Source organism: Cebidichthys violaceus, unplaced genomic scaffold (assembly GCF_023349555.1).
Source record: "Cebidichthys violaceus isolate CVI_PGR_0920_01 unplaced genomic scaffold, fCebVio1.0.p SCAF_16, whole genome shotgun sequence".
Lineage (NCBI taxonomy): Eukaryota > Metazoa > Chordata > Actinopteri > Perciformes > Stichaeidae > Cebidichthys > Cebidichthys violaceus.
Genome location: NW_027176329.1, coordinates 6337238 through 6363079, shown reverse-complemented (window position 1 = coordinate 6363079; position 25842 = coordinate 6337238). Strand labels below are relative to the sequence as shown.

General features: G+C 41.1%; 1 protein-coding gene across 1 annotated transcript in view; it reads right to left on the bottom strand.

Moving 5' to 3' along the window:
- Positions 1-25842, bottom strand: part of LOC137872627 (FH1/FH2 domain-containing protein 3-like) — a 63375-nt gene that overhangs the window by 35565 nt on the left and 1968 nt on the right. Inside the window, 2 exon segments of the mRNA XM_068710941.1 lie at positions 18947-19014; positions 21810-21919. Of these exon segments, the coding sequence (XP_068567042.1) occupies positions 18947-19014; positions 21810-21919 (178 nt within the window).

The window sequence follows — 25842 nt, the reverse complement described above, 5'->3', positions numbered from 1 at the left end:
CACACACGTTGCAGTGGTGATTAGAGCTCTATTGGAATGTTAATGAGCTGTTGGCCGGGCTTCAACGGTGAGGTATTCAGGTCACAACATGGAAAGCACTCAGAACCAACGACCATACAAGCTCTCATACTTTCACACTGATATTCAGAATGTTTACTATTATCCTTGAACACAAATAGATCACTTCTATCATATTACAGAGACTTAAAATATTGTAAATTGTGACCCCATAAACTGTACTTTGTGTTTTTGTATTTCCGCTAAGGGTAGGCAACCTTAGGCACGTGTGCCACCATCGCTACGTGGTAGCTTGTTAAGTTTATCGCTGATGAACAAAATTGGTGGAGGCTGGTAGGGTTAACGATTTCAACTCAGATGTGGATGTTTTCATAAGGATGGCAGCCTTCTTGTACAGTGTTCTCATATATAATTATGGGAGAGAAACGTTTGTAAAAATGTTGCTATGCATGTTGCCTATATGGATGGAGTGAAATGACAGATCCATAGGAGATTTCAATTGTAATGTGGTGTCATGATTAAACTTAATATTAAACTTAATGTTGATATGGCACACTGATGAACTTAAAATTAAAAAGAGCACTTCATATCAAAGAGGTTGCAGATCCCTGTCCTATGGTAAAATAATCCTTTTTTAAATCTGGGGTTTATTTCATATTTCTGGTACTCAATGCATTGATAATATTTGATCATGTTATGGGGAATGTGTTCTCTTAATACTATTACAATCATCATATTGCTACTATTTTTACATTGCTACTATATTTTGATATTGATATTTGATCTGAAATGATCATTTTGTTAAAGAAATGTGTTACTTAAAAACCACACAATGGATTTCCATCTCCCCTGTATATACAAGTACTTTTATTTGCACATTTGTATTTGCATACTACATAATAAACAGTAATTTACAACCATGTGTGCTCTGCATTAAGCTCAAAGTCTGCTCAGTTGAGTGTTCATACTGTCCATTTGTGCGTATGAACATTTGTGCATTCTGCTGTGTGTCAGCGGGGGGTTTGGGAGTCTGCATGTGTAAATCCAGAGTTTGCGTGTTGATGACAAATCCTTCAGTTCATCAGGAGGGGGGTTAAAAGCGTACAGAGGTAAGGGCCTGCTGTCTGAAGCTCAGTGGAAACCGTGGCTAAGCTAGACAAGGCTAACCCAAGGCCAAGGTCAAAATCATTATCATTCCGCGCACAGACGAAGAATTAGAGACCTGTCTGTCTCTCCATCTGCGGGGACCCTTTCTGCGAGACCAGCAGCTGCATTCATGAAATACATATGTGATAGTCTACGGCAGAAATAATGAAATCATCCATATCATTAGTGCCAAGAGGCAACTGGCAATGAGCCTCCATATGTGGGAACTAAGAAGTGACTCCAAAAACTCAACAAAAGAGTATGGTATGAGGGGAAAGAGAGGAAAGAACATTTACACATAAACATGAAAGAGGTGAACTAAGAGAAGGGAATAGAAGGACAAGACAGGACAGGACAGGGAGAAGAAAAGAGAGGAAAGGAAAGTGACGACCACCGAGTACAGGCCAGGGTCTGATTTGAGGAAAGAAAGCCAATTGTTACGGGTAATCAAGGCTGAGGAGAGAAATGAGAGAGCCAAAGACGTGGAATTCCCCTTCCAAAAATACACAAACATATATGTCTCCGCCATGTCTTGAGTCAAATGTTGATTTTGAACTTTTTCTGAGTTAATCCAGCTGATTGAAAACATGCTTAGTTCAGGGATGCACCAATTTTTTACCAAGTTGTTGGTGTACAATTTAGTATGTTAACATAATAACAAGGCAGTAAAGTTATATATATATATATATATATATACAGTATGTTTTTATTTGTTAAATTGTGTTTTACAAAGTTAGGGGAGCAATATTGAAGTCAAGCCTGATGTTTCCTTACACATAAAGAATAACCCCACAATGAGGCATTCAGCTTATTAATTAAACTCTGGTATTGGATCGGTACTCGGTATGGGTGTGGGTATCCCTGTTATCAAACACAGTGTTCGAGTGTTTGTGCCCCACCCAACTGACTTCACATTTACCGTCAGGTATTTCTCACGTGACAGAGATCATTTTGGCATAATCACTACTTGCTTCATAGAGAAGAGCCTGTTCAAATCACACTCTTCCCCATAGAATACTAAATACACAGAACATCTGGAAAAAAAAGAAGTCAATAAAATAATTAATCAAGTCAGATGATGATTAGCCACACTCGTAAATGTGACCTTTCATTTGGTCTAATCCTTTTAATCCTATTTCTTTGTAAAACGGTGGAGAACACAGATAAGTGGCAGGTGCAATGACCTCATTCAATAATTCACAACAGACTACGAACTGTGGCTCAGCCATAGCTCCTCTTTTCAATAGGCCAGTTCGGTCTGGACTTCCACGTTCTCGTTTCTCTAGGCTTCCCTGGAAATCGAGTGGCCACTCAATGGCGCAGGGAACACTTCGCCTGGCCCTTGACAGTCAACGGTTGCTTCAGTCGCTCACGTGTAATGTTCATGTTCTTCATCAGGCCATGAGCGTCAGGGTAACCTTTAACCAGAATGTCTGTTGTCCATCAGCAGCATGTCAGCAGCAGTGATAAACCTCGAACTTGGCTTGATTCGTCCTGGTGAAGCAGTTGGTGCGAAGAGGTGGGCATTATAATTAGCTAGACTTTACAGGGATCAACTAGCAATGTATATAAACACTGAATTAAATCTTCAGAAAATACATGTTTTGGTTTTCTATAATTCTTTCATATTAGGCAAAAGTTTAATTAATATTCTGATTATTTTCTTACTTTTCTGCAACATACTCTTTATATCCTGAAGATGGAAACCTCTCCAAACCATTTTCTGTGCAACAATTTTCAATTCAAATCGACTCAGTGAATGGACTGGTTTATTATAAGAAGCTTCTCATCCTTGCGACTTATACTTCCCTGGCAGACACTGACAAGCCAATCACAAAATATGGGCCAGATATATTAACGTAATAGTTACATGGCTTCATATTTGTTTACTTTCACTCAAAATGAAAGCATTACTGCTGCACGGACCCATTAAGGACCCGCTATGTGCAGGCTAATGTTGGGGTGATCATACATGACGGATATATCACCCAGCTGTATACAGATGGTGTACAGTATGCAACATGCCAGACAACAGAGGTCGCACACCACCACACTCATTTCTATGTAACAGCTAACCATCTCCACAGTCATTTAATATGGCAATGAATACTGAAATATTTTGTGATAAAATCCGCCAGATGGTTGAGGTCATTTAATTTCTTTCCAAATAAAATCTCCTTCTTTCACAGTATTTATTGAATCAAATGTCTATATTTTCTTGATTCTAATACACTGCCTGAGTTCCTCACACTTTTATCTGACATAAAACATACAATAGTACATTTGTTGAACTTATTAAGATGATGCCAGCATTGATGTTGTCATGGCGATACCCTGTAATCACCTGATAGAAGTCTTGTTAACATAATTACCCTTCTGCTCCAGAGTCAACAGAATTTGACATGCTAAATAATGAATGAGCCATTTTCCCATTGGCTCAGTTTAGAGATCCAGCTGTCTTAACACTGCGTGTTCGGGAATGATGGTGTATTCAAACTGAATGTAACTCAAACAGATGACTCTCACCTTCAACCTCTGGGCCAAACAGCTTGGCCTAACAACACTGCCTTAGTATATATAAGGGAGACTGAAATAACAGCACAACACAAACTAGGAAGACAACACATCTTAATTAGATGCCATCCACTGGTCTAAGAGAAAGAGGAGTAAATGGAGGAAGGAGAGGAAAATTGCAAAAGTAAGTTTTTTGAAGGGAGGATTTAACTGTCCCTGTGTCTCTTGTGGGTCGTTCTGCTTTTTTTCCTGGCCCTAGATTTTATTATTGTCACAATAAAAGCTGAAACACTCACTGGGATGTGTCATTGTGGCTGGTGCGTGCGCTTGTGTAGAACGTGTATGTGCATGCACAAGCCCATGTGTTCGCTGAGTGCAGACAGACAGAAAGGCACATTTCATTTATAGGTTCGCTTGGAGTTTTACTGTTTTGTTTTGGAGGACTCGCAGTTCATGTGCACACTGTTTCACCATGACCTCACACGCACTGCAATATGTCAGCCTTAACGAGTCATTTAGTCCCATATTCCATCTTAAAATTTGTAATTTTCTTTCAGCAGGGGGAAAAGTCCGCCAGCAGAATGAGGTATTTCCACTTGTTTCCGATGTAATCTAATATGATTAAAACTACACTCTTGATTCACATGCATTTAATGATGTTTAAAAACACACACAACCTATAAACTGTACTCAAGTGTTTTGCAATTTCCTAGACACAAAAACAGGTACTTGTGGCACAATAACTGAAACCACTAATTGATGTAGCCTATCTATTGACCAGGTATGCTAAACCATAGGCACATTCCCTGCTTCACAATAAGTTTGACATTCTAAAACACACTTTTTGCAAATAACTAAACTGCTATCTACATTAGACACATCAGTCAAAACTAAGAGCCTGTGTGTGCTGTTTGCTAAACACTGTCACTGAAATGCCTCACTCAATTATCAATCACCTACAATCAGAATGCACCTGTGAAAACACCTGTAATCAGTTAGATCACTTATATCAGAGCTTGGACAGCATCAATAGAATTCAGGTTTGCTCTTCGGTGTGCACAACAATGGAGGCCAATTTTGAAAAGAGAGTTGGTTGCAATATACTACATTTTGTTACAAAGTATATTGTTTGTTACATACAATAACTAGGTTCAGGTCATCTTCAGTTAAAGTAATTGTGTCTTATACTGTTAAAGGTATAGGAGTATTGAGAGATAAACTAATTTATTTGTTTCCCCATTGCATTTGTGTTCATAGTTTATATTAACAGCATGCGACGAATGAAATTATCAAAGACTAGATATTCATGTTTCACACTTAGCACATCAGTGTGCTGTTGGCAATTTCAAAAACTGTAAGAGCCACTCCCAGCATGGCGGGACTAAATTATAGCTTTTAAGGAAAGACATGGAGACTGGATTCCAGTTACTGTTTGAGCTTGGTTTGCATTTTCATTGGGTTTATCACATGTTAAGCACCAAATGAGGACCCAACAGACATGAAAATATGTCACCATGTTTATTATGATCCAATTCTCCTGTTTGTTTAAAATTCTGTTGACTTATAATCCCTCCAGAAAATATAATTCAAAGGCTCAATAATGGGTCAAAGGGCCTGGTATAGAACTTTATAGAGTGCAAATGTGCATTTGTTTCAGAATATAGCTGAACAAAGTGAATGAACCTGTGTGTCCATCAGCACACAAGTGAATGTGTACGTGGGAGTGTCCTCTACAGTGAAACAGGGATTCCCCCAGTGCCGAGGCTGTCTGCTAAGTTGTTCCGGAGTGGTCAGACGCCTCCTTCCTCTCCTGCCATAATGAGATTAGTGCTGTGACCCTTCAGCGTTGACTAATCCCTCAACATTTACTGCACCATCTACACATCTCCAAACAGAAAAACACACAGGCCAGCTCAGGCTACACTAGTCCTAATCCACAGCAATTATACTCAAAACCTGGGACTTAGTGTTTTTTTTGCAGTGCAACAAATGCAAAATTGCAGCGTCCCCACTTGACTGAAGTCTAATTCTGCTTAGTTGGCTTTAGCAAAGCCCACCATCAGTCTACTACTACTATGCTTAATCTTTAGATTAAACAATGGCAGCCAGCTCAGCAGATGTTTCTTAAAGTTAACCTGGTTACAGAAACACATTGGTGTGAAGGTGAGATTCTGCAGGCTGACACGAAAACAATGCAAGGACAAACCAAGAGAATCATAAGAATCTGTTTGGCATCCAGCATATGAGCAGCTAAGCATTACAAGTCTCTACTTGTGACTCTTGTGTTGTTTTTGGCCACAGAAGCAGTTTTTTGCTTAGAGACTAGTTAATGGACATAGTGGAGCATTTAGCAGCTGAACGAAAAGAAGATCATGAACAGAGATACATGTAGGGCTGGGCGATATGGTCAAAATCTTCTGTCACAATAATAGTCATTTTATATCTTGATATGTATATGTATATATACACAATATAGCATATTTTCTGGTATTTTAATAAATAAATGGTCTGTATGAAATAACCACATGATGTTGAATACTATTGTGAAAATTCAAAACTTGACAAACGAAAAGTGCTGTGCATTTTCTCATTTAATTAAGAATTTAAGTGCAAAATAATCAGATTTTCTGAAAAATTTGAGTTAGTATGCGCTTTTAGACAACGTAGTTGTGTCATCACAATATCTCAATATATGATTTCATCACAATACGATTCCATTGATAGAGGATAAACTATCATATTTGATTATCCCCCAGCCCTAAATAAAAGCAACAGAGTATTGGACTTACGTTCATCAGGTAGCCAGAGACACAACTTAAAATGAATGCTAATGTTGCTCCGGATCTGCTGAATGTGCAACAAGGATACTGTTTGCTAACAAGTTCTCCATATCAACTTGACAGATAATATGTCAATGTTGTGTTTATAGCTTTTTGCCATTGCTCCTAAGCAGTCAAACATGTATTATTGATGGTTTGAGTAAACATGTCACCGACTACATTTATATTTATAAATGAATTGGGACAGAAAAGAAGAATAAAGTAGCCGTTGCAAAAGAATCATAAGATGCAGTTCCTTTTAAGACCACTAGATGCTGGCTCCAAGTACAACGTGAATCCCAACTTGCTGACCTCATGTTGTCCTACCCTACCGTCACCTTTACCTTTTATCATTTTCCTCTTCCAATCATTTTTCCAGCCATTGCTTAAATATTGAGCATCATTTCTGTAAGAGATGCAACACCCCAACAGTTTAGAAATGTAAACCTCATCAGAGGAATTATTTCAGTGCAACACATCTTTACTGGGTCACAGGATATTTACAGCACGCACTGATGTCAACCAAGGGTAATATTTTTCAGGACAGCACAACTGTCTATGGGTCAGGCGAGAGAGGGGTGGGTCACAGCTGGTGGTCTTGCATTAAAGCCCAGCTATAACCGCTGACTCGTGTTTCTGAAGGATTTCATTGCACCCCTCTAAAAAAGCCTCCACACGGCTGTCTGGGCCAATCAGTCAGTTGGCTTTCAGACTAGGTCTTCAGTGGGATCTAAAATAAAGAAGTGAGAGGAGCATGAGGTGTAAAGGCACGCTGGAGAGCTTGATTTAATCCCAGGAAGTCTTTACCTCTCTGTGCTGGTCATGCTAAATATAGGTGGGTTGGGTGTCTAACATACTGTAACATACATACTGGGTTCAATCTTTGTTCAGGTCATGCAGTGCACTGCGTGTGTGTGTGTGTGTGTGTGTGTGTGTGTGTGTGTGTGTGTGTGTGTGTGTGTGTGTGTGTGTGTGTGTGTGTGTGCTGCCATGTAGGTCTATATTCAGTCAATGATACGATTCCAGTTATTGCAAAAGCAGTTTCACCTCTGTCAGGAATTTATTATGAACAACTAGTACACTTTTGTCTTAGAAAACAAGGACATTTCACACAACTGGCAGATTTGTTTTCACTTGTTTTAAGACTACGTAATGCAAAATGAAATGATGCCTTGAGATTGAGTTTTTAATATGTCTTTGTAAGGGTTTGCATTTTGTATCAGTACCCATGTGCAAAGATACTATTGGGTGGTATTTCCTTCTTATGTGCACATATGTGTGGAGTAGCGTGTCCATTAATCTGTCATTAAAAGAACAAATACGCCATCAATCTGTCGCAATCGAATATAGTTTGGACAATAATGCATGATTTCAGTCTCATGTCAAGTGAAGTGAAAAGGAAAAGTTGGCAGGCAGCAAAGGCCAGACTGCTGAGGATAACTCGGTTATTTTGTGACTGTCTATTTTTTGTCTGTTGGTCTTGGCCTACAGTATGAGTACTGGAGGCTGCTGATGGTACAGATGACGATAGAGGCCCCATGAGCTCAGTGTGTGTGTGTGTGTGTGTGTGTGTGTGTGTGTGTGTGTGTGTGTGTGTGTGTGTGTGTGTGTGAGGGAGAGAGAGGGAGAGAGAGTGAGGAAAAGAGAGGGCGAGTGAGACCTCCAAGGTTTCACTGTAGGATTCTTAAGATTTAAAGAGTGGCAACGGACCTAGACAGAGATTACACTTGGCTCAGCAATGACACACACACACACACACACACACATACACACACACACACACACACACACACACACACACACACACACACACAAGACCGTACCCACGTCCCCAGGCAGATACAGTACAACAACACTTGGGAGGACATGAAAACAAACTTTTATATGAGTCCCATAAATCCACCCCTGTGGAAACAAATGGTTGCTATATTTTACAGTGAACACACTGACATACAGTACATACAACATGCCTACATACACACTTTCATATATAGACACACACATGCAGTTAAACATATCCAGACTGTAACCTTGAACCCTGATGAAGGACATCAGCTGTAAAAGAATCTCAGAAGCAGATGTCTTCAGGAAGGAAAGTTACTGCCACATAAACACATGCAAACACATAAAAATACACGCAAGCTCGCAAACACAGTATGTCTCGACATGCCAACATGACCAGAACGTGCCCTGTGCCCTTCATATGCCCTGAATTAGTCCACAAACACACACACACACAGGAACAGTTACCCACAACACAAACACAAATATACCCAGCTTTTCTTACGGGCATCCGATGATACCACAGTGATGACAGGCCTGAGCCTGACAGGCAGCTTCCGTACTGCTCTATATTCACACACAGACTACCTTGGTTACTGTACTGTATACACAGGGAGTGATGACTCATTATATACTCACATCAACATTTTAAGATTTACTGACATTGGCAAATATTGCCTCTGTTCACTTCCATTGTGTGCGAACAAAGGGACGGAAACAAGATTTGCTTCCGGTGACAAAGCAAATTTGCATCTTCACATCACGTGAACTTTGACACACATAGTCGCAGCCTCAACCTAAAGCAAAGACGTGTGTGTGTGTGTGTGTGTGTGTGTGTGTGTGTGGTTGACCCCACCCGGCACTGCCCACAGTCAGCACACATATCACCTCAGAGGTGATGGTCACTCGCCTGCAGTCAAGAGTGTGTGACCGTGCCCTAATATCCTCTCAACACTACTGAAGCAAGCGCAGTTAGGTTTAGAACTTTAGAAAGCAGCAGATATTATTGAAGTAGCAATTCTCCTGTAAATCCTGGAGATATTTGTTGCCAATCAATGTCCAATTTGCACTGGAATAAAAGCAGCTTCTTGATATTTTTCTGTCAGAAAGCATTCTGTGCTGTAAAGATTGCGTCCTGCAAGCTGAGTTGGAGGCATATCATGTTGAAGCATATCCTTATATGAAGCACAATTGCTTTCTTGCCGAGATAAGACGATTGACTCCCATCTATGTTTGGCAAATATGAAGCTAGAGTAAGCAGCCGGTTCGCTTAGCTTAGCATAAAGACTGGAAATAGAATGAACTGGCTAGCCTGGATCCATCCAAAGGTCACTAAAACACACTCACAACCATCCAAAAGCTGTCAATCTTTTGGATGATTTCTGTCATTAAATTTAATTTGCATGTAACCGACAAAGTGTGAAGGGGTTACTCTGTCTTTGCGATAATGCATTGTTATAAAGTGTGACCTGATTTTTTGCAGCATGCAGTCAGACACAAAAGCTGATTGTGGGAAATATTGTGGTGCTCAATCCCACATACAAGCGTGCACGTGTGAAACAAGCGCCCAGTGTTTTCCCTCGCTCTCCCCTCACCCTTTGTCTCTCTCTCTCTCTCTCTCTCTCTCTGTCTCTCTCTCTCTCTTTCTTCTCACGCTTGCTGCTGATGTCAATGTTAATTGACTGGATTCACTAAGCATTTAAAATTAAATGTTAGATGTGAGGATTGATACTACTCTCATCTATGATAATTGTGAGGCTTCAGTCAACAGCCAGTTAGCTCAGCGTGGCACAAAAATTCAACTTTTTCTCAACTAGTGCATTGTTATAAAGATTCCCTGGGCATGTGCACTGACAGAAATAAGACTGAACAACTTCAAAGAAAAGCAGAGAGATTAATCAATTTTGGAAGCAAAATTAGAACTGATGATTATGTATGTATGATCATTTCAAGGTGGTTTAATTGTCTAAACTGCTCTTTGGCAGTGTTTTTGATGGTGAGTCACCCAAATCAATTGGCTGGATTGAGTATATAGAAAAGGGGAGCCTGACAAAGAAGAGAGAGGAAGACAGACATAAAAGAGTGAGTGAGAAAGGCAAACACAGTAGAAGCTGACGGAGAAACCAGAGTAAGATTAACAGCAGCCAGAGCAGGTAAACAGAGAGGATATTGTAGGATATGTGCTGCTTGCTGAGTGGATTAGCTCGGTGAAATCTTGCTCTGACTCATTCCACACTTGCCTGTTGTTATACTCCTCCCTTGCTTGTGTGTGTGTTTTTTCCTGTACATGACCTTAATACAGCAGGTATGATGAGATTAGACAAAAGCTATAAGGCAGTTCTGGCATAATTAAGGTTACTTGCCAGAAGACAATGTACCAATTCATAGTTTTTGGGACTATATTCCGCCTGCTGGTCTTGGCCTATAGTTGATGATAGAGGGCCCATCAACGGTGTGTGTGTGTGTGTGTGTGTGTGTGTGTGTGTGTGTGTGTGTGTGTGTGTGTGTGGGTTGGGGTGAAGACTTGGTTAAAGGTTAGGGTAAGGGTTAATAGTATGCAAATAGCAGCTATGGTTAGGGTTAGGGTAAATCTCAAGGAAATGAATGTAAATCAATACGGGGGGTGGGGGGGGAGTTAGGGTAAGGATTAGGATTAGAAGTACCGGTTAAATCATGAAAACATGACTGTGTGTGTGTTTGTTTGTATGTATGTATGTATGTATGTGTGTGTGTGTGTGTGTGTGTGTGTGTGTGTGTGTGTGTGTGTGTGTGTGTGTGTGGGTAGGTGTGTTTTTATGACTTGTGGGGACATAAATCTGTTTACACAGTCACATTGTGGGGACTCGCCTTCCTTTTGCAAGTCCCCATAACGTGAATCATTAGATTTTAGGGTGAAGACAAGGTAAAATAAGTGATATATAACTGCTGCAAGCATTTGTTTATTTTGGCTTACAATCTTATGTATTTGTTTATGTACTAGGGTTAGAAGCAAAATGAACTCCTTGTCAATCCAACCAAAATATTCTCTAAATCAAACTGCCAAAGCAGTATTCCCTAACTTTTCTAGTCTGGAGTCTGGAATCCCAAAATAGCAGACTTAGAACTTATGAAACTATTTGCATCACCATGGCAAAGTTTTCTCTCTTTCCTCAATCTCCTCACCTGTAAGACAGCGGACCACAGAGCTATGACATAACTTGTGGAGCTGCTGGCCAGCTGCTGCTGCTGCTCTGTCTGGCAGGTGCATTTACTCCTTGCTTTGTTTTTCCCTAGTGTTTTCTTCCCTAAGTGATTTACCATTTCCCTGGAAATCATCCCGCTCCCCGTCTCTCTCCACACATCCCCTAAACCCATCATCTCTGAAACCCCACGGCTGGATGAGATGCCAAGCCCACAGATTCTCCAGCGTGTGTTCTGGATGTTTAGCTTGTGGTAATTGTAATGTTTTATTGCATTATGTAATAGCTCCGAAATTATTAAAACAGACCAGCCAGAGGTTTGTGCAGGTACACTGAGCTGCATATATGAACAAGCCCAGACATAACACTCATACAAAGCCAAAGACACATGCACATATGCAATATATTTCTTTCAGTAAGAGCGCTGAGGGTTGGAAGAGCAAACCCCAAACAGCAGCGTGTCGTGCAAGCGCACAACAGTTGGGCTGCTTGTGTTTGTCTGCATAAATAGAGCTCAGGAAGAAGAAAAAAAACTGCCACATCCACAGAAAGCAGAAACACAGCAACACACAGACAGGATCCATCACACCAAAGCAACTGATCACAATAGATGCACAGCTGCAACAAACAACTGGATTACACAGCAAAAACCATAAAAGCCATAAAATAATCACATCGAAGATTTACTTCATAATATAAGCTTGACTGCTGAGTGCAAGCAGTGCAACATGCACACTTGTTATTTCTGTCTGCTTCTGGCTTACTGCAACGACATTTAACTATCTTTGGCCCGGGGTCCCCTTCACCAACGTTACAGTAAGAAAGCAAGACGGCAAGTTATTTACAGTTGGAGACAAACTGAAGAGTGCTACTGGAGTAGGAATTGAGAACAGCTGCAGGATAGATGTGTGTTACAGGATTTTCTACAGCAGCTACTGCTGTAAAGTTATCCCACCACTTCCACTGCTCTACACCTTCATCCCTAATGCCTCATCAGCCCACAGCAGTAACTAAGGTATGAGTCATGTGGGCCCAATGCTCTCAGTCGCTCCTCGGGGTCTCAGCAGCTGACGAGGGGAAACTATTTGAGTGTTTTTCTCTTTCCTTCTTTCTCTCTGTGAAACACCGATGAAAAGTTAACAGCGTGTCCTGTATTCTAAATGCATAACTACTGATTTCAGATGCTGATGAGATAGCGAAAACGAAGTACGGACACATAAACACACATTTGCACGAAGATATTACGGCTGTGCACAGATAAAACAGATTGAGTGACTGGTCTAAACTTGTCAGAGAGCATGCAAACAATTCATTGGCGCAGCAAAATACCCTTGTTGACTCACACACGTGCACACAGAAAGATCATGAGGCCCAATTTCTTGAGCCAAAGCCACAGGTGTTTCAAAAGAACAAAGAGTCATAAACCGTATGTGAAGCTGAGCAGAGTAAATATAGATGTAGAGATCAGAGCGGGCAGGCCAGAAGAAGAAAAAGGTTGCAGAGGTTAAAAACAACAGAAGTGGTGAGTGTTTGACTGAAAGAGATGGGGAGAAGAAATGGAGACAAATGGACTATGTAGAGCAAAGTAGATTAATAGAGGATGAAGGGGAAAGGATGCCAGATTGAAAAGTAGTTAAAGCATGTTGGTTAAGGTTTGCGCGGATATTAGAGTGCAGCGTGTCAGCAAAACCCTATAATATGTCTGGAGTTTTACAACTGCACAGCCACTGATGTCCTATACTACTGCCCCCTCCCAGCTTACCCATTACCAAGCATTATCTCCCTGTCACACCACGCCATTACCAGGCCTTATCTCCCACAGCGGGGGACACCAACACAGTAAATCACTGTTGGAACCAGCTGCAGTCATCTCTTTCTGGAGCATCTCAAAGCCAGATTGCTGCCACTACCACTGCACCCCCCGTCGGTAGACCAACACTGAATAGTGACTACTGCTGTTTCACCAGAGACCACCATGTCAGTAAGCTCATATTTACAGAGATTTTCCCTGATGCCACCAAATCCTCAAAACATCTCTTCAAAGTGGATAACTACAGTTACTATAAACCTTTGATTTTGTATGGTGGCCTATTATTACTTTTGTAGCCAATCAAAGCAGGATAAAAAAAAATACAGGAAGGCAGGAAAAGACAGACAGATGCAACACAATCTTTGACGCCGTTTTTGACAAGCTGCTAATTTGTTATGTAACAGCCAGAGAAAATCAAAGCAAGTCACTTCACCTCCACCTCCAGCCCCCCCTCTCTTTACATTACTGCGAGCGGTGATTAGAGATGGATAATTGGGGCACAGAAATCCAGCAGAATAGAAGCCACATTTTTTTGCAAAAGGGCTAAATTCCAGAGGTAACTGCCAAGGGGTTGAATAGCCTCCAAAACACATGCAAGGTCTTTTGTTCTGCACTACGGCTCTTTTGTTTCACCTGCTGTTTGCATTACAGGGAGCTTTACCTGTCAGATAGCATACCCTTTGTATATTTGATCACTTAAACTGTATTTAATTACTGCAAATCCTTTCACTTCAGGGGAGGCTGGGAAATGAGGCCACAATGGGAAACAAAAGCTTTCTGCTAATGTGCTTCACAGATACAAAATTAATGACAACGTATCACAAGAAATAATGACTCGATATCTGTGAAATTTGCTGTGTGTTTCAAGCTATATCAATCAGCCAGACCGATTTATTGAATCTATTAGTTTTGAGGTGGTTTAAAAACCACCTGTCTATAAGACTTTATTTTCGACTATGAAATCTCCTGCTCCGTACACATCTATGCTGTTATAAGTGTTTGAAAAACGAATATAAGAGGATCCTTATAGAAATGTCTCTAAATATTTGCTCAGCTGCACAGCTGGCTATAGCTAGCAGAATGATGGTAATCCGGTGGTTGAAGTTTAACCACCGGGTTACCGTAGCATACGGGCTAATTATTAGTTAAAAGAGTGCCCAAAACTCTCTCTCTCTCTGTCTCCTCCCCTTCACTGAACCTGGCCCATCCAGCTGAATTAAGGTCTTCCCCCGATGAACTCCCCATGACTCTCTCCCATGTTAGTCCTGCAGGGTCACTAATGAATGTATCCAATCAAATGTCATGACATTTTTTGAACCCTAGAAATCCAGTATCTGTCAGGGTATAGTTTTATTATTGTCCCTAGATGATAAATCATGATGTTTTAGGTGACCCCTTGCGCTGCCTCTGGAGACACCGCCAACAAAAATCTTCAGATACACACCAAAAATATTCAACCGCAATAGGCTGATTGCCATGGAATGTGCTAAGCACATTTATGCCACCAGAAGGTTGATCCCTTTGCCTTCAGGCCAATATGTCAACTTTGCACATAAGCCATGTAATAAAATAATTGTCCAATGTCCATCAAATATGCAGATTCGGGGTCATAGTTGCTCATTTTACAAAAAAGCTAGACGCATATTATATAGACACATAATAATCAACAAATTCACATCCCTTATAATAAAATAATTGTTTTAACGCTATCATATTGTGGGAATGAAATGAGCACTGATGCCTCCAGGTGCCACTGATGATGCTAGCGGGGCTGTAGACCTCTTTGACTTCTGTAGTCTTGTTATGTAAAGTTATAGCTTTGTGCAGTTTCTCGAGGAAGAAATCTAATAGTTGTACAACAAAAGATAGAGTTCATATCATTTTCCCTTACTACGTCTCATTATTTCTTCTAATTATCTTCTATCTTCCTCAGTCCACCCTTTTTCGCCCCTCTCGTTTCCTGTTACCCTCACATTTAGCGAGTAAAGGTTGTGCTGCCTTCCTCGCATGTTTCTGTGCTGTCAACACTTTCTAAAGATAACACCTCCACTTCACCCACACCCCTGAACCACCTCTCTCTACTCGTCAACTACAACAACTCTGCTGCGACAGAGACTGCTAAAATTAACCCTTAAATAAGGGTTTCTGATTGGCACTCTGACGAGCCTGCAGACCACGGGATCAACTAAGAGAAGGGGAGGAAATATAGGAAACAGGGCACACAAGTAGATATTGAGAGACAGCAGAACAAATGAAAGAGAGATGCTTAAGTAGATGGGCAAAATGAAGAGGCTCAGGGCACTCAGGACACCTACCCTGCATCAAAAGATAAATTCCTGTTAAATTGACGCTAATCTCCCAGTGAGGAAAATACAGTGAGCTGGATCATTAAAGTGCCACGAAGGCCTCCCCAAGTGCAGACACATTGCCTGCAGAGAAGTGCTTACACCAGCAGACAGAGTCTCTGCTTTGCTGACCATGCCAATGTGTACTCCTTCTCATATACAACAGAACAAACTCATTAACTCACACACATTTTCACAGCCTCACTTACACATACACACATACACACATCACAGAGCATCCTTAATTACAAATTGGCAAGCCTGAATGTAATTTGATCTTTCTGTTACCAGCGATGCCAAGAAATGCCAAGGAGAGCCGTCTCTCTTAAAGTTGTACTAATTTTTTCAACCTTGTGGCCCTGAAAGAAGATCAATGAACAACTGAAGGAGGTCGCAAACCCTAAGATCTCCCAAACATTTGACCTTAATACAATCAAATCCTGATCCTTGTCAATCAAACCTGAAAGCTGATGAAGACGGCAAGATTAGGAAAATCTGTAAGGAATTGATCCTTTCCTGCATTTCAGTCACATGAACCAAATAATTATCATGCATGTAGCACAGTCAGCTATCCATGTACTCAATCCAAAGCCATGCCATGCAATCCCACTATATTGACCAACTATTAATGTGTCAAAGATACTTGATTCCACAAGCAATTTGTATTCTTGATTGTGACAGACTTTTCATTTGATGGATACTATGCTGACCACTCCTCTGGCGATTTGAAGGTCAAGACCCTGAAGGATTAGAGAGCGTTAAACTGCCAGATGAGTGTATAGCTGAACTGTCTCATTGAAGCAACGCTGAGAGGGGGTTGCAAATGGTCAGTAGATCTCTAAAGTGAATGGATTGCTGTGACTCGCTCACGCTATCTGATTATGTGGCTGTTCAATGCTGCAGAATTACAAAGTGCCACTCCAGAGTATCAACTCTAGTCAGGATCTGGTTGTGGCTCAGCATCTGTGCCATGCTGAATGAAATCTGGATTGTGGGCAATAGAGTGAACAAACTCTGTCAACAATCTTTGGCACCGGGTAAAAATCATGAAAGTTTCACTCATGCCCTTGAAAAAGAAATGCATCTCATATGGTGAGGATGCAGACTTCTCTCAACTAAAATAGCGTTGGTCTTGTACGTTTTTTTTTTTCCTTCAAATTATGCCGAGAGAACCAAGGAAGGGTGTGTGTATTATATGTGCATGAGAGAAATATTTAGCTTCACATTGAATTAATGTAGCTGTTTGTGTAGGATATGTGTGCATATATATGGTGTTTCCCCTATATTCATTCTGCAGCAGCACACAGCCGCTACAAAATTATGAGCGACACTGCTAATATTTCACACAATCATTAATATCCTCTGCTCTCGTGTTTCACCGAGTGCATGGCTTAGCCTCTCCACACACATATGGAGCAGAGCAGTTAACACACAAGCCAGTCAGAATTATGTTTTAATGAAAACTCAACTCATGGCTTTTGTTCCTGGTGTTCTTCGCCACTGTTTTGGAAGAAGGAAATAACGGGAGTAACAGGCGAACCAGCTTTAAAAGTGACATGTTTCCTAATGCATGCCGATGTGAAGCACTGGTTCATGCGGTATTAACTGGTAAATATTTTGTACAAGCAACAGATAAACATTCAAAGAAATTTTAACAAAACTTTAAAGTTCTACATTTGAGAAAAGGAATTTTGTGAGGTAAAATGAGAATTGAGAAGACTGCTTTTGAGGCAGTTTGAGGGTTTTCTCATCCCAGTAAAAGCAGAGGGACTAAAGAGATCCCTCATTGTAGAGAAGACAGGAGCCATATGTCCATAGCAATCTACAAGTTCAGGGGTTTGTGACCCTTACATTGGGTAAATACAAACTGCTACAGCAAAAATATTGATAATGATAATAGTTTCATAGTAGTATAATAATAGTAATCATTATTTTATTCTTAACTATTGTTATTATATTTTACCCTGTAAAAAAACAACTAAAAACAAGTGTCACGAACTAAATTGATACTTTTTTTTTTTCTGTATGTGTACATTTTCTCTCCTGGTGACCTTTCACCTCATCAGGTTCTCAACCAATCCAGGGCACAGATTCTAGGATCCAGAATTAGCACTGCTATCACTGGCATGAAGAATGTTGACCGTGCAGCCAAGTCATGGAGGAAAGGAGTGAGCAGAGACAAAGTGCAGGGTGATATAAAGAGAGTGAGTTGCAGACAGAAAAAGGATTGTTATTGCTTGTTATAGGACTGGGATGTTATGTTAAAGTAATGAGATAACAGATCATCATTCAGAGCATTCTTTTTTTCTTGATTATGACCAGAGACTTTACATTACATGATAAGCCAGAAGGCAAGACAATTCGAGAGTGAGAAAATGAAATCTTGAAACAGCTGAAACGGTAAATTATGAATATTTTAAGTGATAAGTGACCAGTTCTGTCAACTGTGCTAGATATTGGTAAAAATGTACACTTTAACAGTCTACAGCTACGCTAGCAGCTACGTGAGGCGGTACATAGGCACAGTGATGCTTTGAGCTAATGATTTTCAACAATTTAGCATGTTAACATTTGCTAAATAGCACTAAAGACACAATACAGCTAAGACTGATGGTACTGCCATTAGTTTTGCTGGTATTTAATCAAAATATAAGTATTGGACAAACTGGAATTTTGTCATGATAGTGGTGCGAAATGAAAAGTTCATGTATTTGTAGTACCAAGATAAAAATAGGAGTTTGTGTTGCTTGATATCTCCTATCATCCCCCCCCCCCCCCCCTGCAAATCTCTCATTCAGTTCTTTCTTCCAACTCTTATCATAACATTTCCCCTTTCGTGCTGCGATCTATTTCTTTAAGCACCCTCTAACTTTCAATGATGCACACACACTCTGTCTCCTCCTCCCTCCTCCTCTTCACCATCACAAACTGGGAAGAGTTAAGGGCGTCACACTGTGAAGCCTTTACCAGCCCCACAAGGTGGAAAAAACGGAGCGTACACTTTATGGCCACATACACAGGAAAAGCTTCCATTCACTTTTCTCTCTCTGAACTGTGTAAAAGCTCCCAACATACATGTTTAATGCAAATACCGACATGATCATAATACCACGTTGAATTGGAGAAATTTCACATAGCAGTCAAACGTGCCTCTGGCTGGGAGGTCTCATGTCTGACACCAGCATGTTCCATGTGTAAACCCCTGGACAGCCATCTAAGCGTGCACTGCAATGTGTTCTCAAGCTTGCTGATGTGTCTGACTGGGCATGTGTGTGTGTGTCCAGGGGGAACCTCGTGTTAAACACGTATATCAACATGACACACAGCACTCACCGATGCAGGCGTGCACACGGACGGTCAGCTGGGTTCGTAGAATAACACTGTGCTTCTTCCCTCTGGACCTGACAACGAAAGAAGCAGAAATATCTTTATGAAAGCAATGATATATTTCTAGTTTCTGCACAATTATTTCACTCATAACCCTGTGATCTGTCTCGTTTCACAATTTATTGACACTTGATGTGAGAGAAGAATAAACGGCAACAACGGCATTGTCATTGGATAAGGACTTTTTTTTTTACTTGTGTTAAATTGTCTTGATTTTAAGACTAACTATCAGGCAAGGACTTGTTATGATGGACCTTTTTTTATAATGCAGAGGCCGTTGGCATGATGGGAATTGTGCAGACAAACAGTGGCCTGCATTGGATTTGTACCCCCCCTATACTGATACGCATCTGAGCCTTGAGACCGCAAAAGTGCAGCAGCAGACACAACACACATACACACACCTCCGCATACCATCATGAGCACACATTCATATACAGCATATTTCCAGTGGGAAAACAAAGGGAGCACACACAAACATAAGGGTAAAGGATGGTGGTATTTGGAGAGCGACTCCAACTCTCTCTCCTAACCTCAGTTGTTATTTTCCAGTCTGTGGGAGCTTATCACTGACTTCCATCACTGACATGCTGATAGCATCCAATCCAAGCAGGGAAAGCACTGCTCTGATAACATGCAAAACATGCAGCGAGGATAACACACACCCAAACAAAAAAGCGGCTGGCCTCCTATCCTTCTGTTAAGCTGCGTTATCAGCTTTGCTAGGAAATAGAGCAAAAATGTTAACACAATCTGCATGAGATGCTGATAGCTAACTGTGTTGTTTTTTTTGCAATTTCAGTTTGCTTGCTGGACCTGTATGATAATGTATTGTGTGAGAATGACAGGTGAGAATAAGGCTTCGTGTCTGACAGAACGGTGGATGGAAAATTATACCCATGATTGCAATGATTGCATGTGAGAATGTCTAAGACTGTGAGGATAAGAAGGGATATTTTGGATTACAAATGCTAGTGAGCTGGGAAGATTCATTATACTTAATAGTTTGTTTATTCAAATCAATATTTCAATATAGTTTGAATAATACCAAAACAGCTCTCATGGCATGGAGGATCTCTGCTCTACATGACAATCTACAGCAGGTTGCTCCTGTTATTTCCTCTCCTTTGGTGAAAGCATCCTCTGAGCTGTCCTCGTCACCAGAGGACTTGTTTACTGTCAACTGTGGTGAGCAAAGTCCTGCCGCAGCTGGAATCACAACAATGCATGGGAACATAAATTCTGGGTGATAATGACTTTACATCAATCTATTCTTTTTTAACCCTAATTTTCACCATAATACCATCATACTGACAAGCAGATTTTAATGGCCATTCAAAAATTGCAATAATAATATATTTCATTCGTATAGCGCTTTATAAGGTACACTTATAAAGTAAAGCAAAATAAACAGTAAAAGCAATAGAAAGCAAAGAAACAAAATAAATAAATAACATTATGACATAAGAAGACAATTACATTGCTTTAATTATAGGTGGGTTTTTGTTGTGATTATTGTGAGATTAGAGAGATTAGCTTCAGCCGGACAAGAGAGTAAGTCCATGTGAATATGTGACAAACAGCTGTTAATACAGAACGGTAACATCACAACTGATGAATAGACACATCAAGACAAACCTAAAATTCACAACCACTATGGCTTTTAAGACAGCCGTCAAAACCCGCCTGACTTTAAAGTAAAACATGTGGTTTCAGGCTGAGGTACTGAGTATGATTAGTTTATTCATTTTTGTCACTATATAAACAGTGTTCTTCTGACAGAGGGAGGACAGGACAGGCTTAGTTGGAAGCATCTATCCTCAACCTTTGTGATGTTAAGCCAAGAAAGGGTCAAACCCAAAAGACCCAATGTGTGATTCATTTCCTACTGTCAGTACAATGTGATCGTGGATGACAGACCTTCTGTCTGGCCTGTCCAATCCAAACAGTTCTCCAAGATCTCAACGACTTCAGAAACACACACAGGCCTTTATACACCTGTCCATCATCTGTCACATGACTTACCAGGCGCATAAGAAAGACAAAAAACAACCACACACAGACACGTATCAGGAAGTCTCCAAACAGATCAACATACAACAACTCAAACGGCTGGAAATATCTATCCTAAAAAATGATTTAAACATGTTGAAATTCTTGTATAGTTAGAGTTTTTTTTAATTGTTGAGCTGTACTTAAGACCTGAAGTATCCGAAGTATCTAATTATCATACACCTGGCAACACTGAGGTGCTGTTTCACACAAACAAGACAAGGATTGTCAGAATTTAAATGAATTAGCATCACTGACATACAACTTGTTTGGTGGAAACCCTGAGCCCTAGCAGCACATTTTCTGTTAAAGAGAGACACCAGCATTGCTTTTGAGGGATATGAGAGACTGAATATACTTGACGACAGTGATGTTACAAAGTGATCATGCTGTTTCTTCTAGACTTGACAGGTTTGCGAACTGTGAAATTTTGTCACAAAGATCAGAATATCAATTATTGTAAAAACACAGTGAGAGAGCTGTAGCTGTGGAAGGGAGGGCACATCTGTCTCACTTTCCAGAGCGCTTCATACTTTCCATGAACTTGTGCTTCCAAGAAATCCATATCCAGCAGCTTGTGATTCTTCCCATTTTATAAGAATGGAGAAACTCAGAAAAGATATATGGGTGGGTGGGTGGGTGTGTGTGTGTGTGTGTGTGTGTGTGTGGGGGAGAAAAATGGTTTGAGGTGTTTTAACAGTGGAGACTGAGAGTGTATAAGACTATTTGGAAGGGTATAAATGTGAATCAGTCTCACCCTGTGTCATCCTGCTGAAAGCCCTCCAGCTCGTCCTTTTGCTCGGCCAGAGAGGACTCCAGATCCAGATAGGTGCCATTGTGGGAGAGCTGCAGCGTACAGTCATCAAGCTATAGGAAAGAAAGAAACACAAACGTCTTCAGGAATGATATGGACCTCAACTAAAATACTTGATTCAACTGTGTTGAACACAACTATGGGCCAACTGAAAAAATTGGCATTTAGACCTAAGTTAGGGATGGAAAATGTGGTTCAGCACTTGGACATACGGAGGGTGGCATGTGAAAATTCCCTGGCCTTGCTATGATACGTACATGTGCCACCCACAGGAATGATATTGGTCTCTGGGTCCACAATTTCTTAATACACACTCACTATGTCTCTGTATGCATTTCACACCCCTTTTTTTTTTTTAACAAGTTCAGCCCGTAAAGTAAAGCCAGTTCACGGGGCAAGGATTTCAACACGAGTCTGAGTGTGTACAGTGATCCAAAGTGGGAGAGCCATATGCGGTGTGCCTCTGCTTTCAGCATTACAAAGCTGTGAAGGGAATTAACTAGTGGAGACGTAGCAATAATGGATTCAGAACATGAAACCAGAACCAGAGGGAAACAGAGAACGAAAGGAGTTTTCGTGCATTTAAATACCAGCTGTGAGAGGAAAAATGACACTCTGAAAAAATGACAATTGTGTACAATCTTTACATGTTTGTGGAGGGAGCAATCACAGTCATTCCCACATACATAAGTTACATGTGTACATTTATGCACACGGCAGATTCTGCTTTTCACTTTTCAAGAACAGACCAATCTTGCGGCCATCCATCTGAGATTGCATGATCTAAGGTAGCACTGCAGACCGGCCTACGTCAGAATTGACCAGCTTTGCTCTGTGTAATGGGAAACCCTGCTGAGTCTGAGACCAGGTGCACAGTAATATATCTGCACACCACTGACGTTGATGTTTACAGCCACAAGTTGATAGCAGGTGCAAGCAGCCGGCCCAGCTACAACTCATAAAAAGTAACATACATCATGGCATTATTGTTACAATAAGCTATGAGCTTTACAACTCATTGTCAAAGCTGCTGATGTATGAATAGGTGAATGAGATCAGCGTCATGACTTGAGTTAGCATTTAGCACCTACATACTGGGTACCCTAGCCTCTGATGTGCTGCCAAACGCCCCCTGGCTGTCTGGTCAAGTTGCATGACGACGCACCCTGACCAGCAGAGACCACTGATCACAAGACCTGCTGCTGCCCTCCGTCTGTCCCCTCTCCTCATTGGGAAACGGAGAGACGGACTGTCGGATGGACTCACAGCATAAATATAACCTTGCTATATTTACCCTGCACTGAGGCAGCATGCACACGAGAGTGTGTGTGTGTGTGTGTGTGTGTAGGGTCTAGGAGTTAACAGGGGGGGCACCACCAAGGCTAACCTACTCTATCATAAATTCTTTAAGCCAGCGGTCACCAAGCTTTTTGCTCTTAGAGCCACCTGAAGGGTAGAGAGTAATGTGGAGGGTTACTTATTTGATATTATCCTCCCAATTATCAAATTTGCTCAGTTTACGTTAAATAATGAATATCATGCATTTAATAGGCAACGAGGAGACTGTGTCTATGTTCACTGGTTACTGTTAATGATTCCTTACAATAATTGTTAGTCATGTTTTATTAAGTGATCAAAGGAAAACAGAAAAAGCACAAAACTTTTATATATTCAAACACGTGTGCGTGGAAACATCACGCACACATGGCGATCGTTTGGTTCGACAGTTCAAGTTGAAGTTCAAGGAGTATAGGCTACTTCTGTGGCATTTGTTCCGCCCCTCCTCCACTGTGATTGGACAGTTGGGTAGAAAGTGACAGTGACGAGCGAAGCACTTTACCCATATTTGAACATATTTCAACTCTCGGTGGCCATAAAAAAATGACAAACATGCAGCGCTTAGAACAGAATAGACACTCAGAACAGAACACGCTGATACGCTTTGCAAATAATTCAAAACATATGCTGGCCTCAGAAAAAAAAAGGCTTTGACCTAACAACTCTACCGGTGACTCATGCTATTTTCAGAAGCATGATTTTAGAAGGATTTATGCGCCTTAAGCTCCTCTTAGTTTGTTTTGATCTGGTTTTGCTTTTTCACTATAATTCTCCTGTCATTTCAGGTCCTTCCATTTTCTCAGGCCATGCAATCTACTCATTCCCCTCCCCTGGTCGTCTCCGCCCATCTCCTCACCTGCGGCTCATTCTCTCATTAGTCCCTCAGTATTTATACCAGTCCACTTTCACTTGGTCCTTGTCAGATTGTGTTGAGCTACCAAGCTCTCCAGAGGTTCCTTATATTGTCTGATCGGCTTTTTCTGACCCTATTCTCCTGGTTTTCACCTTGCCTGAACTGTTAAGTAAACTGAACTGAACTCCTTGCAACTCTAGATATCTCAATGTCTTGTTTTTGGAATAAGTCGGCCTGTGAATGTTACAATGACTCTTACTCTGGGCTCTGCTCCAGTTTCATCAAACTCGTAGTTTGTCCTAAAGAGGATGTGAATGTGTGTGTACCAAATGTTAATCCAAAAATCGGTGTCAATCTATCTGATAGTTGATGAGATATTTCAGTCTGGGCCAAAGTGGTGGACTGTCCAACTATAAAGCCAACTTTGCCGCTAGCACGTCTAAAATTAATGACTAATCAAGAAGATAAAAAACACAAGCTTTGTAGAGCAAATATTTTAAGGCCCTTCTTTGTAGTCTAGTGATTTAGTTTTGACCATGTAGAAGGGGGGGGGGGGGGGTAGAGACAGAGGGGGGTTTAATCATGCCCTGTCCCACTTTCCATTTATGTAGGACAAAAGCATTTCTTGTGCCCAATCTGCTGGCATTATTCAGCATTTTCTTTAATATTCCATTTGAGGCTTTGTTTATGTCTCGAACACATGTCCCAAGACAGAGTCCCACCACCACCTCCGCCTCTAGCTCCCTGCTTTCTTTTGCTGCTCCGCTTTTATCGACACACATTACTCAATCATACAAATACTGCTTGGGCAGCAAGAAGTGAGCCCCGGACCACTCTGTAACACAAAACGCTAACAGCTAACCGTCCAAAGGGTGTCTCCTTCCTAAAACACTTCGCATGGGTAATAGTAGTAATAACATAACAAAACACATCATGCTGGACGGAGCCGGCAGAGAGGCGGCTCCAGCAGGAACCGCAAGCTCTTCACACTCAAGGCCCTAGGACAGGCCAGGGAAACACTTAGTGGCTAGTATACTTTGCACTCATTTAATCAAATTCTCCCAGAAGAGCAAAGCAGGGAAAAAAAAAAATTGGGGGTAGGGGAGTAATTACTTCCATGTTAAAACAACACCAAGCCTGCCGGCGATCACGATGGGTCGACACTTAACAATAACCTTACGTAACTTAAACGATGAGTTTTTAAGATTTTTTTTGTGTCAAACTCAGAGCCACAGAGGATCATTTTTCTTTGAAGAGTGTGGAGGACGGCGTGTTCTACACAGCTATTAAATCTCCCAGTGTTGCTTTATTGGGAACCCTTCGGTAATGAAATAAAAGTTCGGCTGTGAAGTCTTGGCTTTGTTGTTTTTGAGGGGAATGGGAGTTTTCCCCTGCAAAACTGATGGTGAGGCTTCTACATTGAGCTTAAAATCTATGGATCATTTGGGGGGGGGGGGGGGACTTGTCTTGGTGCTTAATTTAAGTCAGATCTTTGCAATTTAACATCTTTAACATTCAAATGTTTCTTTGAAAAGAGATATCTTTTGTGAGAAGTGTCTTCAGCAGTTTGGATAAAATGACACATCCCATGTACTGATTTAGCCCTGGCAAGTTAGTTCTAACCGTGTGTGTGTGTGTGTGTGTGTGTGTGTGTGTGTGTGTGTGTGTGTGTGTGTGTGTGTGTGTGTGAGAGCCTATATTCTGGTGCATGGTCAGAGAGGTGGGAGAGGAGGTGGAGGAAGAGGTCAGGAAAACCACGGCACCCAAAGTGAGGAGAACAAAGTG